The sequence below is a fragment of the Crocuta crocuta genome, unplaced genomic scaffold (assembly GCF_008692635.1).
Source record: "Crocuta crocuta isolate KB4526 unplaced genomic scaffold, BGI_CrCroc_1.0 scaffold364, whole genome shotgun sequence".
In the NCBI taxonomy this organism is placed as follows: Eukaryota; Metazoa; Chordata; class Mammalia; order Carnivora; family Hyaenidae; genus Crocuta; species Crocuta crocuta.
In genome coordinates this window covers 311,784-325,508 of record NW_027532603.1, presented here as the reverse complement: position 1 = coordinate 325,508, position 13,725 = coordinate 311,784, and the positions used below count along the sequence as shown (strand labels likewise).

At 45.6% G+C, this 13,725-nt stretch overlaps 1 protein-coding gene across 1 annotated transcript; it reads left to right on the top strand.

Moving 5' to 3' along the window:
* Positions 1-4,704: 4,704 nt before the first annotated feature.
* LOC144244821 (pepsin B-like) lies at positions 4,705-12,964 on the top strand. The gene is made up of 10 exons (XM_077780154.1): positions 4,705-4,760; positions 5,327-5,483; positions 6,623-6,740; positions 7,261-7,379; positions 8,058-8,257; positions 8,693-8,705; positions 9,729-9,835; positions 11,360-11,507; positions 12,396-12,494; positions 12,724-12,964. Exons 1-10 carry the CDS (start codon positions 4,705-4,707, stop codon positions 12,874-12,876), a joined length of 1,170 nt encoding a protein of 389 aa, XP_077636280.1. The 3' UTR covers positions 12,877-12,964.
* The last annotated feature ends 761 nt before the right edge of the window (positions 12,965-13,725 follow it).

The following is a 13,725-nucleotide window of genomic DNA, read 5'->3' as shown; positions in this document are numbered from 1 at the left end:
ACAGAAGCCAAAAGCAGGAAGCCACCCTCTGGCCCCATCATCTATCCCCAGGACACACTCGTCTTGCTTTTGACAACCCCTGTGTTCCCATTAATGGGAGCGATTCCTCTGTCAGTTCGATGACCCTTCCAACAAGTGCTCTCTCTCTAAAGAAAGAAAACTCAGAAAACCCTGCTGTGGGTCAAGGAGCCTAAGCTCTGTTGAAAGCAGAAGGTGGGGAAAGGCCTTACCTTTTCTTGTGGGTTCTCTGACAGGAGCTGCTCTTACCCAGATATTCATAAGCCACTCACGGGTATGAGCAAAGCCAGGAGCCACACTGACTTAATCTCTTTTCTGTTGAATAAACTGGAAACACAAGAATCCAGCTGAGTTCCCTAGAGTTCTTTTCTTGAAAACTTGAGCAATGTGATTGTCAGCTCTGCCTTTCAAGTTCACTTTCCCTTACTGCCGTTTTTGGAAGGAGGGAGTTTGGGTCTAGCCCATGCTGATGTTTTCCAGCGTGGCTTATGTTGCTTCCCTCTCTGCCTTGAACAATACTCACCTTGCTGGTGATCAGAGCTGGAACCTCTTCCAGGGCAGCTTCCCACAATCCTCTTATTTCACTCCAGGGTAACATCTTCTCCCATTAATACATCAGAACTACTCTTGCCAAGGTCACTGGTGATGCCCACGCTGTTACAGTGGTCAGGTCTCACTTCTGACATTCCTTGATGCAGCAGCAGCACTGACACATGTAGTCACTTTGTCCTCATCAACATGCTTTTTTAAAAATGTTTATTTATGTTTGAGAGAGAGAGAGAAAGTGCATGTGAGTGTGAGAACGGGTAGGGGAGAGGCGGAGAGAGAAGGAGACAGAGGATCTGAAGTGGGTTGAGACCAGAGAGCCTGATGTGGGACTTGAACTCACAAACTTTGAGATCATGAGCTGCGCCAAAGTCACACCCTTAACAGACTGAGCCACCACGTACCCCATTGACACACTTTCTTAACTATGCTTCCGGGTTTTGATTTTGTCTGGCTGGTCATTCCTTCACAGTGTTCTATGCTGATTTCTCCTTTCTTGATCTCTTCCTGTTGGGGAGCTCCAAGTCTCTTCCTTGGGTCCCTTTTCTTCTGTATTTACATTCATGCTCTCTTGGCATTGTCATCTAAATGCATCATTTAAACAGCATCTATATTATTGTCAAGAGATCAAAAGTGCAAAAGAACATCTGTAGTACCCTATCCTACATGTAAGAAAAAACTGCTCATTTGTGCTCAGAGCAATAGAGGAAGGAGAAACACGGAAATAATAGAATCGAAAACTGCAGGAGTGGGTGAGGGTGGTGCGGAGAGAATGGAGATCGGGAACGGGGTTCAAAGGATGGGGGGATGACACTTAGCTGAGTATGCGTATTTGTGTCACTCTGACTTTTCGAACGAGGAGAATGTTCCACATTCCACAAATAAATAAAATCAAGGATGGTTGTAGTGGTGCTAGAACAATTCAGAATTAAACCACAAACAGTGACACCTGTACTTAGCATTAAAAACCACCACCAACATAATCAATCAAAGGAAATAGGGCAGAAAACAAACCTTAGTCACTTTGGAAAATGGCATTTTGCCTATATATTGAGAGGCTGAAGATAAAGGAACTATGGATGACTACTGGCCTCTAACAAATTTGCCTTTTACAGGTATGTAAGGTAGCAATTCTGAAACTGCTGTCTGTATTCCAGAATTAAACAGAGAAGGAGATCCACTGTGGGTAAGAAGGGCCATGTTTCTCACTGTCGGAGGGAAAAAGTTATAAATAGGAAAACAGAAAAGGCTAGAATGAATCCTGTGGTGTTAGACTCAGAAGTAGCAGTATGAAATTATGATTTAAAAAATATATATATATGGATTGGTTGAAAAGAGAAATGTGTATCCATAAATGTATTTCCTCCTTGGACCACTAGGAGGGGCTACAGCAATGACATTTTAATAGACCCAATACCTTGAAGAGAAGGTGCCAAGCACCCCTGGATAACTGGGGGAGAAGCCTATGTATGCTGCTCCCCTTTTCCCTCTCCTGGTGGATAATTCTGAGTGGAGGCCGCTGGGCTGAGGACAGTGGGTGATATTTCAAGAACCAGGCTTCCCCAAGACTTGAATCGCTAGCGGGAGAGAGAAGGCAAGTACTTAAATGATGTACCTCTGGGAACCCGCAGTGGCTGCTCTGTGCTTCACAGACATTATATCTCATGCTGAGGGAATCAGACTTCGAGAGCTCATGTACTAAAGTCTCGCTGCAAAGAAGCCTTGGTAAGTGCAACAAGGGAGCCTGGGAGGGTTAAGGGATGACAAGTGGCCCGAGACCGGCGATCAAGTCCCAGGATCGGCTGATAAGGTATGACGCTGGCGGGCAAGGGGGCAGGACTAATGAGCAGGCACCAGTTGCCTCCGCACATGAAGGTGAGCTGTGGACACCATGTTAGGAGCTATTGTCACTTTCTCATTTGACTTTTGAAGGGTCACATAAAAGTTTCCCAAATGCTTGGTTTTTGTTGAGTTAGGAATACTGCCACTGGGGGGCAGCAGCAGACAGGGTTACATTTTCTCTGCAGGTAGGAAGAAAACTAGGCGAGCAGAAGAAAAGCAATTAGAATACTTTTGTACAGAAAATTAAATCAAAATAAATCTGTCATTATTGTTAAAGTCAACAGTTTTGCATTCATTGAAGCAAAGAGAGCATGAGCGCCTTGAGCTTAGAGGAGGGGTTGCGCTGATGTACAGGTTGAGTTCAGACAAACCAGACATGAAATCTCAGCTGTGTCTTTGATAAACTATGTGATCATGGGATAATTAAATCAGCTGCTAAGGTTGTGACAGTGGTTAAATGAAATATGTATCTGGTATAAGCATATCTTCTGTCAATCTTCATGTTTCCATTCAAGTATTTCTTGGGAAGCCTGGGTGGCTCAGTCGGTTAAGTGTCCAACTTCAGCTCAGGTCATGATTTCATGGTTCATGAGTTCAAGCCCCGTGTTAAGCTATGTGCTAACAGCTTAGAGCCTGGAACCTGCTTAGGATTCCGTGTCTCCCTCTCTCTGCTCCTCCCTGACTCTCACTCTGTATCTCTCTCTCTCTCTCTCTCAAAAATAAATAAACATTTTAAAAATTTTTAAGAATTTCTCTCTATAAAGAAAAAAATATGATATTAGAACCTCTTTGGGTTTTGTGCATAGCTCAAAGTGTTCAGGAGTAGATTTATGACAAAGTTCCAATAATCTCTCGTGCTGCCATAACTTTACGTAGGGAATCATTTTGAAAACCACATGCTTCTCAAAGACTACAATCTAGAAACCAGTGAAGTGTGTATAGAAGGCATTAAATGTGTGTCATTTCCAGGATTAAAATAAATAATGGTTCCTTAACTCTTTATGGAATACAGTCCATATTGCTCAGCATAGCATACCAGGTCTGCCTCACCATCTGGTCATGTCCATGTAGACACTTACTGCTGTGCTCCCAGAGTTTGATCCAGATGCTCCAAGGTGTGCTCCATCAGTATGAAGCACGATAATAAATAGTTCAATGGACTAGAAGTTAAAAGACTGTGAATACTGAATACAAACTACTTGAATACAGTTTTGTGGAATCAAGAGTATTCCTATTTTAGCATTATAGTCCTTTGCATTGCTGTGGGTCTGGAGTAGAAAATAATTTCCAGAGCTACAGTTAGCATGATGAGGACTGCACAGCCCCAGGGCCAGTCCTTCAGCTGGGTCTTGGCTTGCAAGGAGCCACGTTGAGATTTGCTCTTGTGGCCATGCTGGTCATGATGTTCTCTGACTTCATCACATCACTTTGCTCCTGGGTGCCATTGCCCGGGCTTTGCTTCTGCCTCCAGTGGCTTTTCCACTTTCCTTACTTTCTCATCCACCATCTGGCAAGATCCCTCCTCAAATGTTACCTCTTCTCTGAAGGCTTTCATCCCGCCAGGATCTATCACTCCTTGTCTCTGCTTGCTTTATGTGAATGTTAGGGTGATCACATCACCTTGTAATTAGATTATGTGTCTGTCATTTGACAGGATGCCAACTTTGCATACCAGGACCATTTCTGAATTTTCTGTGCTCCTAGAGCTTAGTGCAAAGGTGAGCACAGAGTAGATATCCCATAAGTGTTGGCTAATTGTGAACCAAGAAATTGAAAATAAAGATCAGAGTGTCATGGACTGTGAGAATTGCATACAGGAGACTATAGATGAGTCTGAGGAGAGGAACAAGAAACTAAAATGGAAGAAGTGGAGAGTCTATTGTAAATCTCCAAACAGCACATGGACTTTGGAGCCAAGGCACAAATTGTTCCATTGTTTTGGCAGAAGTTGCCAGCACCCATTTCCCACTAGATGTGGGCACCAGGATCCTTTGTCTCCAGTGCATTTCACATTTGTTATCACATCCTAATCTCTGGATTCCATCAGTAAAGCCACTAATTGCTGTTTAAATTGATTAAATATGAAAGGCCATGGTAATTATCAGAGGGAAAAACAAACAGAATCCATGGATCTGTAGGGGCACAAGTGGGTACAAAGGTTAAGAAACTCACGTGCTCTCAGATGAAAAGAGCAGGGAAATCAGGGTATAAAAGAGTGACCCAATTTCCCTCTGTGTGTCCCAACCCTTGGGTCTGCCACTGCGTCCTACGTGTCTGTGGGCCATTGACATCAGCACCATGAAGATCCTGGTCTTGGTGTTGGTTTGTCTACACCTCTCAGAGGGTGTGGAAAGGTTTGTATGGGGATTCAGCTTTGGCCCTGAGGGAGGATCAGAAGTTATGGTAGAGCAAAGGCCTTCTCCTATAGATCTCATGGATAGGCAGTCAGATCATAGTTTGGTACCATGAACTGAAAAACCAAGGAAGCCAAGACCTACAATGGATGGATGGTGTGTGTGTGTGTGTGTGTGTGTGTGTGTGTGTGTGTGTGTGAGAGAGAGAGAGAGAGAGAGAGAGAGAGAGAGAGATCAAAGGTGGGTTGGTGTTTTGTTGGCCAAGAAGGAAGGATGTATGATATCTATGAAGCTTAGAGGAAGGACTGGGAAGGAACAGATATTTATTCTGTGGAAACAATATGTAAGCAGAAAGCCCCAAATATATATTATAGTGTATTTTCAGGCTAGAAATGCTGGAGTGACTGCAGGGGTCAGAACTCACTAAAATCCAGGAAGATTTCTAATAAGATGCTCTTCTTCAGTAGAGTACTAAGAAGGTTTGGAAACCCCAGATCAGATATTGAAGGGATTGCTTTAATGGGGAAGGTGAAGGTCACTCCATTTGTTTGCCCCATTCTCTGCAGAATCATTCTGAAGAAAGGCAAGTCCATCCGCCAGGTGATGGAAGAGCGGGGTGTACTAGACACGTTCCTGAAGAACCACCCAAAGGTTGACCCAGCTGCCAAGTATCGTTTCGGTAATGATGCTGTTGCTTACGAGCCTTTCACCAACTACCTGAATGTAAGTGAAGGGGGAGGTGGTATCCATAACCCTTGGGCTGATAACCATTCTCAGATACTCATTTAGACCTCTCATTAGCTCTGATTTTGGGCTTTTTACTAAACCTAAGTCTCTCCTTCCTATGGAAAGTATCTGGAGAACTTATGAGTTGGGACCTTTTAACACTATCATATTTCCTTTCCTTCCTTCTTTGCTGTCATTACTGGCCCACTCTCTGAAGCTCCATTTATATGGTTAGGAGATTAAAAGTGACCGTGTTCCAGTCAATTGAGAGACCCAAAGGAAGTCCTAGTGATGAGCTTCAGGGGAAAGAAGGGAAGCACATGCAAAGCTGCCAGGCAAAACCTCCAGTGACTCGAGATGCAACATATCTCCCCAGCTGGGAACATACACTGGTGCTCAGAGCAAGTATTTGAGTGTTCTTGAGACTGTGGTGTCTGCTCAGAGCATCTCAACGCACTGGTGTCCCATGGACCATCTTTAGTGAGATATTACATGAGTGTCAGATCTAGAAGCCACTTTAGGGATCTCCTATTTCAAGTCCCACTTTCTATAGATGGTGGATGAAGAGGCAGGTCAGTGACATGACTGGCCAAAATTCACTTAGAACTCAAGCTGTGTCACAGGAAAGTTCTCTTCTTGCTTTCCATGCTACCTCTCATTTTTTATTTCCTGGCACCTTGGCTACTATGTGACCAGAGGGAAGAGAATGGTACGGAAATATCTAACACTGCAAGAGAAAGAGGTGTGTGTGTGTGTGTGTGTGTGTGTGTGTGTGTGTGTGTGTGTGATGTGGGAAAAAAAAGCACTGGGAATGGAGAAAAAAATGATTGCTTCTCCAGCTTTGTCTGTTCTGGCATAGAACAACAAATCCATGGAGGTATCACCTTATTGCAAAGGAGAAACCCCATTTGGAAGAAGAGATTGTCTTGCCAGACTAATTCTCACCTGATCAAAGTCTTGCAGTTAAGGACAAAAACGGAGAATATTGAGGGGACCTGGCTCCAGAAGTGAAAGAGAATTTCTGGAAAGAAAAGAATATAATTTGGCCACAATGTGACTTCTAATAAGTCAACTTCATCACAATCCTTAGGACTAGTCTTAGCTGCTTAATGAGGGTAACAAACTTTCCTTTGCAGTCCTACTACTTTGGAGAGATCAGCATTGGGACACCACCACAAAATTTCCTGGTCCTCTTTGACACGGGTTCCTCCAACCTGTGGGTGCCTTCCACCTACTGCCAGAGCCAGGCCTGCTGTGAGTATACTGCTATCACCACCCACCCACGGAAAGGAGCAGAGGGCAGCGTAGACTCAGGATTGAGCACAAGCTCAGCATCCAAGTCCAGACTCCTTGGTGCATATCCATGATCTCAGCCTCCTTAAATTCAGAACATCTGAAAATCTTGCTCTTGGTCTACATTTCCCAAGGGCTGCATTTCTGGAGAGAAACAAAGCAGATAAAGGCTTCTGTTCCTTCCTATACTGATCCCTTTCCTCAGCTCTCTCCTGTGATCCCCGATTCCTGGACTTTTGAGTTGACCCGTTCCTCAGGAAATGGTGGGTTGGAAGGAATTGGGGCAACATCTGTTTCCAAAGAGGACAGACTTTTCTGTGGCTATCAGTTGTCATCAGCACAGAGGATCTGAACCTGAAGCCCAAACTCAGTCTTGGTCTCATGGACCAAGGAAGGACATAGGAAGGCCATCAATGATAAGTGTCCTCCAACTATTTTGGAAAATGTGTTGACACTAACACTCCATCATCTCTTTGTACAGCCAATCACAACAGGTTCAACCCCAGCATGTCCTCCACCTACCAAAACAATGGGCAAACCTATACACTATATTATGGAAGTGGCAGCCTGACTGTGCTCCTGGGATATGACACCGTGACTGTAAGTGCTGTTCTCATCCTTCTGTGGGTCTGCAGTTTGGCTCCCCTTTTCTAGAGCCTTAAGCTGTCAGAGATATCCAAGATTGCTAATTACATACAAATTCCCAGAAGCTCACTGTTGGAAAGGAGGCTCCAGACCATCTATTTAACCCTTGGTCCCAAGACAAGAATTGCCCCACAGCAGTGCTGACTGCTGCAGGCTCTTTACGTTGTGCCTCCCCGTGACTTTGCCCCTTGGTCTCATCTGCCTTCTGCAACCACCTGGAGCACATCTGCTTCCTCCTCCACATGACTTCACTCTGGGTATTTGAAGACCTTCCTTCCGCTATTTTCTTTTCTTTACACCAAGCACCCACAGTTCCTATGTCATTCATGCACACAGATTGTTCAATATCAAACCAGCCACTGTCCTTTTACTGTTCTTGGACGTGGAAACCCTGACTCCAAAAAACAATGGCCTCCACTTCCTCAGCACCCATGCTCTTCTTTACAAGGCACGTATGGTTGGGTGATGCTGTTGTACCTTCTTTTTCCTTGTCCCATCCTAGGATTGAGCTAAGCACGAAAGAAGCCAAATTTCTCTCCCTAGAAAAGGGTCTAGGTTCCATTGCCTGGACACCTAAGTCTGGGAAGGATCTGTCTACCTGAATTGCTCATCTTTTCTTTCTGCACGTCTCAGGTTCAGAACATCGTCATCAATAACCAGGAGTTTGGTCTGAGTGAGGTTGAACCTAGCAACCCCTTCTACTATTCAAACTTTGATGGTATCCTGGGAATGGCCTACCCCAACCTGGCAGTGGGGAGTAGCCCAACAGTCATGCAGAGCATGGTGCAGCAAGGACAGCTCACCCAGCCCCTCTTCAGCTTCTACTTCTCTCGGTGAGAATCCGTGCCCTGTAAGGCTCAGTGAATGAGGCACTGTGGGGGCTTTATTTTATTTTACTTTATTTTATTAATTTTTTAAACATTTATTTGTTGTTGAGAGACAGAGTGTGATCAAGGGAGGGGTGGAGAGAGAAGGAGACACAGAATCCGAAGCAAGTTCCAGGCTCTGAGCTGTCAGCACAGAGCCGGACATGGGGCTCAAACAAGGAACTGTGAGATCATGACCTGAGCCAAAGTAGGGCACTCAACTGACTGAGCCACCCAGGTCCCCCAAGATGACTCTTTTCTTAAAAATGGGCTATAGTCCCTCAGCATTTAATCAGTAAATGTGAGGATTGTTGTATTAGATTCACATAATGTAGAGCTGTAGAACAGCCATATGACCATTTTTTTTTATGTGTTATTTATTTCTGAGAGAGAGAGAGAGAGTGAGCAGGGGAAGGTCAGAAGAGAGGGAGATACAGAATCTGAAGCAGGCTCCAGGCTCTGAGCTAGCTGTCGGCCCAGAGCCCGACGTGGGGCTCGAACCCATGAACCATCAGATCATGACCTGAGCCAAAGTCGGATGCTTACCCGACTGACCCACCCAGGTGCCCCAACCATTTCTTAATACAGTAAATATAAATATAGAATAAAGAGAACTATAATGAAATGATATTTATAATAACATGCCTGGCTCCAAAAAGAGTTCTTGTAGTTATCACTTCACATGACATCTCAAAAATCTTGTTATTAGCTCCATTTTTCCAGAAAAGAAATGCAGCCTCAAACACGTGGTCACTGTTGAGCAAGTCTGACTCATGGATATATGAGTGTAGCCATAATGGGTGTAGCCATTACTCAAATGCAAATACCTTGGTCACAAATCCAGTACTTTCTTACTCTACTGGCCTTGAACTTTCGTGGCAAATTTTACTTACTGCTTCATCTTCCTAATCACATGATCTTCAGGGGACCTGAGTCCAAATGTCTTCAATGACTGGGAGGCCCAGAGTAGGGAACAGAAGAGGCCTGGATCCTCTTAACGCTGTCTAGTTACCAACCTGAGCACGACAGGAGCATCCCCATCACTGCCCGCTTGAGATCTCTGACTGTCAGGCCCCTCTACATACTCTCTGAGGGGTTTCTTCTTGTTCTCACGCTGTCCTCAGGAGGGTTTCTCTGGGAGGCTTTTACAGTTTGTTTCCACAGGCCTGGTTTCCAATCCCATCGCCTCTTTTATGGGCATAGTCTGTGTTTCCAGTTCTCTGATTCTCTGAATGTTCCTGTGAGGAGGCTCCTCTCCCTTATGCATTAAGCCTGGTGGAGCCTGAAGAGCAGGTCAGAGGATGGTACCTCTCTCCCTATGGTTCCACTGCATCTGAAGGAGAGAGAGACAGTGGAGGGGAGGGAGGAGCTGCCTGGCCATGCGTGTTGTGGGGACTCATGCTCTTCTCCTTTTCACCCTAGCCAACCAACCTATGAGTATGGTGGAGAGCTCATCCTGGGAGGTGTGGACACCCAATTTTATTCTGGTGAGATTGTCTGGACTCCTGTCACCCGGGAACTGTACTGGCAGATTGCCATCGATGAGTAAGTACAGAGGAAAGTTCCTATGGATTATGGACACCCCTAGAGTGCTCCTCCCATGTGACTCTATTTCCTGTTCTTGTCATAGAATAAACTTCTTAAAGAATCAGGTTGATCATTTCTGGAGCTCAGGAAACTCTGGGACCTAGTTCTTGACTGAACTTTTTGGCTTGGTCACTGACCCTTGTCATGTCAGCAGATTGGTCATTCCTAAGTGTCTGTGAAACCATATTTTTGTTCCTGGAAGCTTCATTATCTCAGCTAGCACAGTCTTTGCCACATCCTTCATCAGGAAAAGTAACAGCTGTCATGGCTATTTTCTACGTGCCAAATGTTATGCTAAATATTTTTTATGTATTATTGCGTGCAGTTTCCACTACAACACTATAAGGTGGCCTGTGGGATATCTCATTGCACAGATAAAGAAATCAAGGCTCAGAGGCTAAGTAACTTATCCAAAGTCACACAGTTTACAAATTTCAAAATTTGAGCCCAAGCATATCTGATTCCACAGCCCACGGTCATGAGTCAGTTACTTCTACCCTCCAAGCCTTAGGAATTGTCCATCACTGCCTGATAAACATACACGTCTTTGGCCTGTAGTCAAGACCATGCAACAACTGACCCCTACCTATCGGGACAGCCTTCCCACCACTTCCTGATGTGCAGCTCGCACTTCACCATGTCCTTGCACCTCACCGTGACTTTCTTGATCCTTTTCTCTTGACTATATCACCTAAAGTGGCCCTTGTGTCCTTGCTCTTCCTTCTAAGCCCAGATGAATTCTTACCTCCCTTGAAAAGGCCTCTCAGGGGCCCAGTCTCTCTTTCAGTCCCATAGTCTTACCAGCTTGTGACCCAACATGTATTTCCTAATCTCTGGGTAAGTCATAGCCCAACCAGCCCAATGTGCAAGAGCAGAGAGAGAGGTAAGTGGTTGGAAGTCTAGTTCACCATTACATCCAAGTGCCTTGCTTCTCCAACAGTACACAAAATATACATGGACTGAAGAGGAAGGATAGAGGAGGAGCCAGGAACTAAATATCATAGGACCACCTTATGGAGATTGCCAGCTACCACATTAAGTGGTAGCTTAATGTATGGTGTTGTCTCACGTCTATTAGAAGATCTCTTTAAAAACAGTGAATACAATTTACTCCTCTTTTATCACCATAGTTCCTGTAAGAGTGTCTTGCACATAACAGATGCCCAAGTGTATTTATGAAGTGACTCCCAGCTTTGACACTGTGTGGGACTCGTTTAGGTAGATATAGAAAGATAAGACACAGAAAAAGGAAGATAAGATAAAGGAAGATAAGCTCCGCCGCCCCAGACGTATCAGCCAGAGCTGGAAAGGCTACCAGACCAAGAAGGCACAGCAACATTACATGGGCAGCTGTCCCATAGGTGGTCTGGCTTCCTGGAAGAGGCAGAATGTGGGAGCTGCACGGCTGGGGAGATTAGGGTGGATGTGGCACATGTATGTGGCAGAGGCAACCGATTTCTCTTGTACTTGTGTTCCCCTCAGGTTTCTCGTTGGGAACCAGCCCACTGGCTTGTGCTCCCAGGGCTGCCAGGCCATTGTGGACACAGGGACCTATGTGCTGGCTGTTCCCCAGCAGTTCATGAGCTCCTTCCTGCAGGAAACAGGAGCCGAGGAGGCTCAGAATGGTGATGTGAGTAACCAGAAGCCAAGGATTTCTCTGTACATTGATGTAGCCTCAGCACAGGAAGAAGGGTTTGGGTGGGGAGCTGAAGCCCTGGCAGGGCAGAACAGGGGGGGACACAGCATGGCCTTTCCTGCAGGAACCATCAAAACAAGGAGGGGGGAGGGGAGGGAGTAACACCAACCAGACTCTGAGTAGGGGCTGAATGGTTGTCAGGAGGGGCGGCTGTTCCATTGCAGGCCCTAGGAGCACATTTCGTCTTCGTGTGGCCAGTGTCATCTGACGTCTGCAACAGAGCCAGGCATAGCACATTTCTCCATTCCACTGAGATTTCTTTTCACCTAGAAATATTCCTTTGGTTTATCTGAGCAGCCTCCTGTCCTCCCCCTTGTTCACTGTTTGTGAAGGCAACACATCGTTTTGCAGTTAGCTCCTCCAGCACGCAAGAGTCTAGTTTAGTCAGACCAAATCTTGGTTCCTCAGGGTGTGTGTGTGTGTGTGTGTGTGTGTGTGTGTGTGTGTGTGATGAGTACATGGACAGGTGCACACAAGCGTGGATAAGAATTGCATGAGAGCATGCTTTTACAGACTGTGCCCATGTTTCCTCTCTGGAAGTTGTACTTTCTGAGCGTAGAAATTTGTTCTGGAATGAATGTAACTCCTTGTGATCGTATCAACACAACCAAAACCTAAGAGCTGAGATGTATTCAGGGAGACCCACGAAAGCAAGAGCACCTGGTCAGTGTTGTGCCTAGGAACCGGGCTGTGTTTTCCATGCTCTCAAACAGCCTCTGCTGGAAGGTCAGGAAGAAAGTCTCACAGGGAAAGGGGCACTAGGGGCCTTTGTCTGGGCCCCCAGTCCCCTGGTGCTCTACAGCTCTGCCTCTCCTCTCTCAGTTTGTGGTGAACTGCAACTCCATACAGAGCATGCCCACCATCACCTTCGTCATCAGTGGATCTCCTTTACCTCTGCCTCCCTCTGCCTACGTCCTCAACGTACGTATGCACTATGGGCTCCATGGACATGGGATTGGATGGGCCCAAACAGCTCTTCCATGTCCCAGCTCACATCTGGACACCTATGGGAGTTACCAGGGGCGGGGCTGAGGGTGAACAAGAAGCCAGAGACCCTGCAGGTGTCATGGAATATAGGGTGGGAACTTCCTGTGAGGAATGACTCTTACCTGCAAAACATGTTATAGCCTCATGTCCTTTGTCTCTTCAGAACAATGGCTACTGCACGCTTGGGATTGAGGCCACCTACCTGCCTTCCCCCACTGGACAGCCCCTGTGGACTCTGGGAGACGTCTTCCTCAAGGAATATTACACTATCTATGACATGGGCAACAATAGAATGGGCTTTGCCCTCTCTGTCTAGACTAGTGAGACAGCTGTCTCCGCCTTCGCTGCAGGACTCTCGGATTGTCCTACAGTTTCTCTGGGCTGACGGCAGCATTTGAGACTAATCTGACCCTTGTGTGCAGTAGAGTCTTACTTCTGCAACCAATAAATCAAGAATCTGCAAATGTCTTTGTTGTTCCTTCCAAATGTCTTCTTTGTGTTCCGCATATAGTAGTTTATTCTAAATTGAAAGTTAGCACCAGCTCCTCGGGAAATCTGTGAATTGACCAATGGGAGAGAACATGGAGCTGAGATTTGTGAGTGAGGACTGAGGGCACAGACCTCCAGGATGCAGTAGTCCCTACCTGACCAACTGGCTGGAGGTGACCAGCCTTCCCTGCACTCTCCCTCCCAACACATTCCTCTCTCTATTCTTAGACAAGAGCATGAGCCAGAGTAGTCTCTGACTCAAGAATGTTAGAGAAGAAAAGGACACCTTGGAGAACATTTCCAACTGGTTCTCTGAGAACAAACATGGTTCTTCTTGAGGGGAGCAGCATAGTCTTAATGAATATTTCCTGATATTTTCACAGACGTTATCTTCCCTGTGGTCCTCTCAGGCTGCTCATATATGCACTTCACCTGCCTGGGCCTGACTGCTTTTGAGTTTAGAAGCCCAGTCTTATTGTATAGTGGAAGAAAGTGAGGTGTGGACAGGTAATCATACAGTTAAATCATACAGTTAAAATCAGATCCAGATTCAATGTATTAAATATTTTTTATTGTGCTGCCATGTGATAAAATCTGAGGTGTGCAAGCCACAGAGGCATACAATTATAAATGAGGCATGGCATTGGATCCCTAGGAATTTTCTATCAAGTGTAGC

What these genes read in the sequence shown, in the direction of transcription:
- LOC144244821 (XM_077780154.1), top strand. Translation starts at nt 4,705, where the DNA reads ATGAAGATCCTGGTCTTGGTGTTGGTTTGTCTACACCTCTCAGAGGGT. An exon ending in CTTTCACCAACTACCTGAAT is followed by an intron (nt 5,484 to 6,622) that starts GTAAGTGAAGGG and finishes TTTCCTTTGCAG; the next exon opens with TCCTACTACTTTGGAGAGAT. An exon ending in TGGGATATGACACCGTGACT is followed by an intron (nt 7,380 to 8,057) that starts GTAAGTGCTGTT and finishes TGCACGTCTCAG; the next exon opens with GTTCAGAACATCGTCATCAA.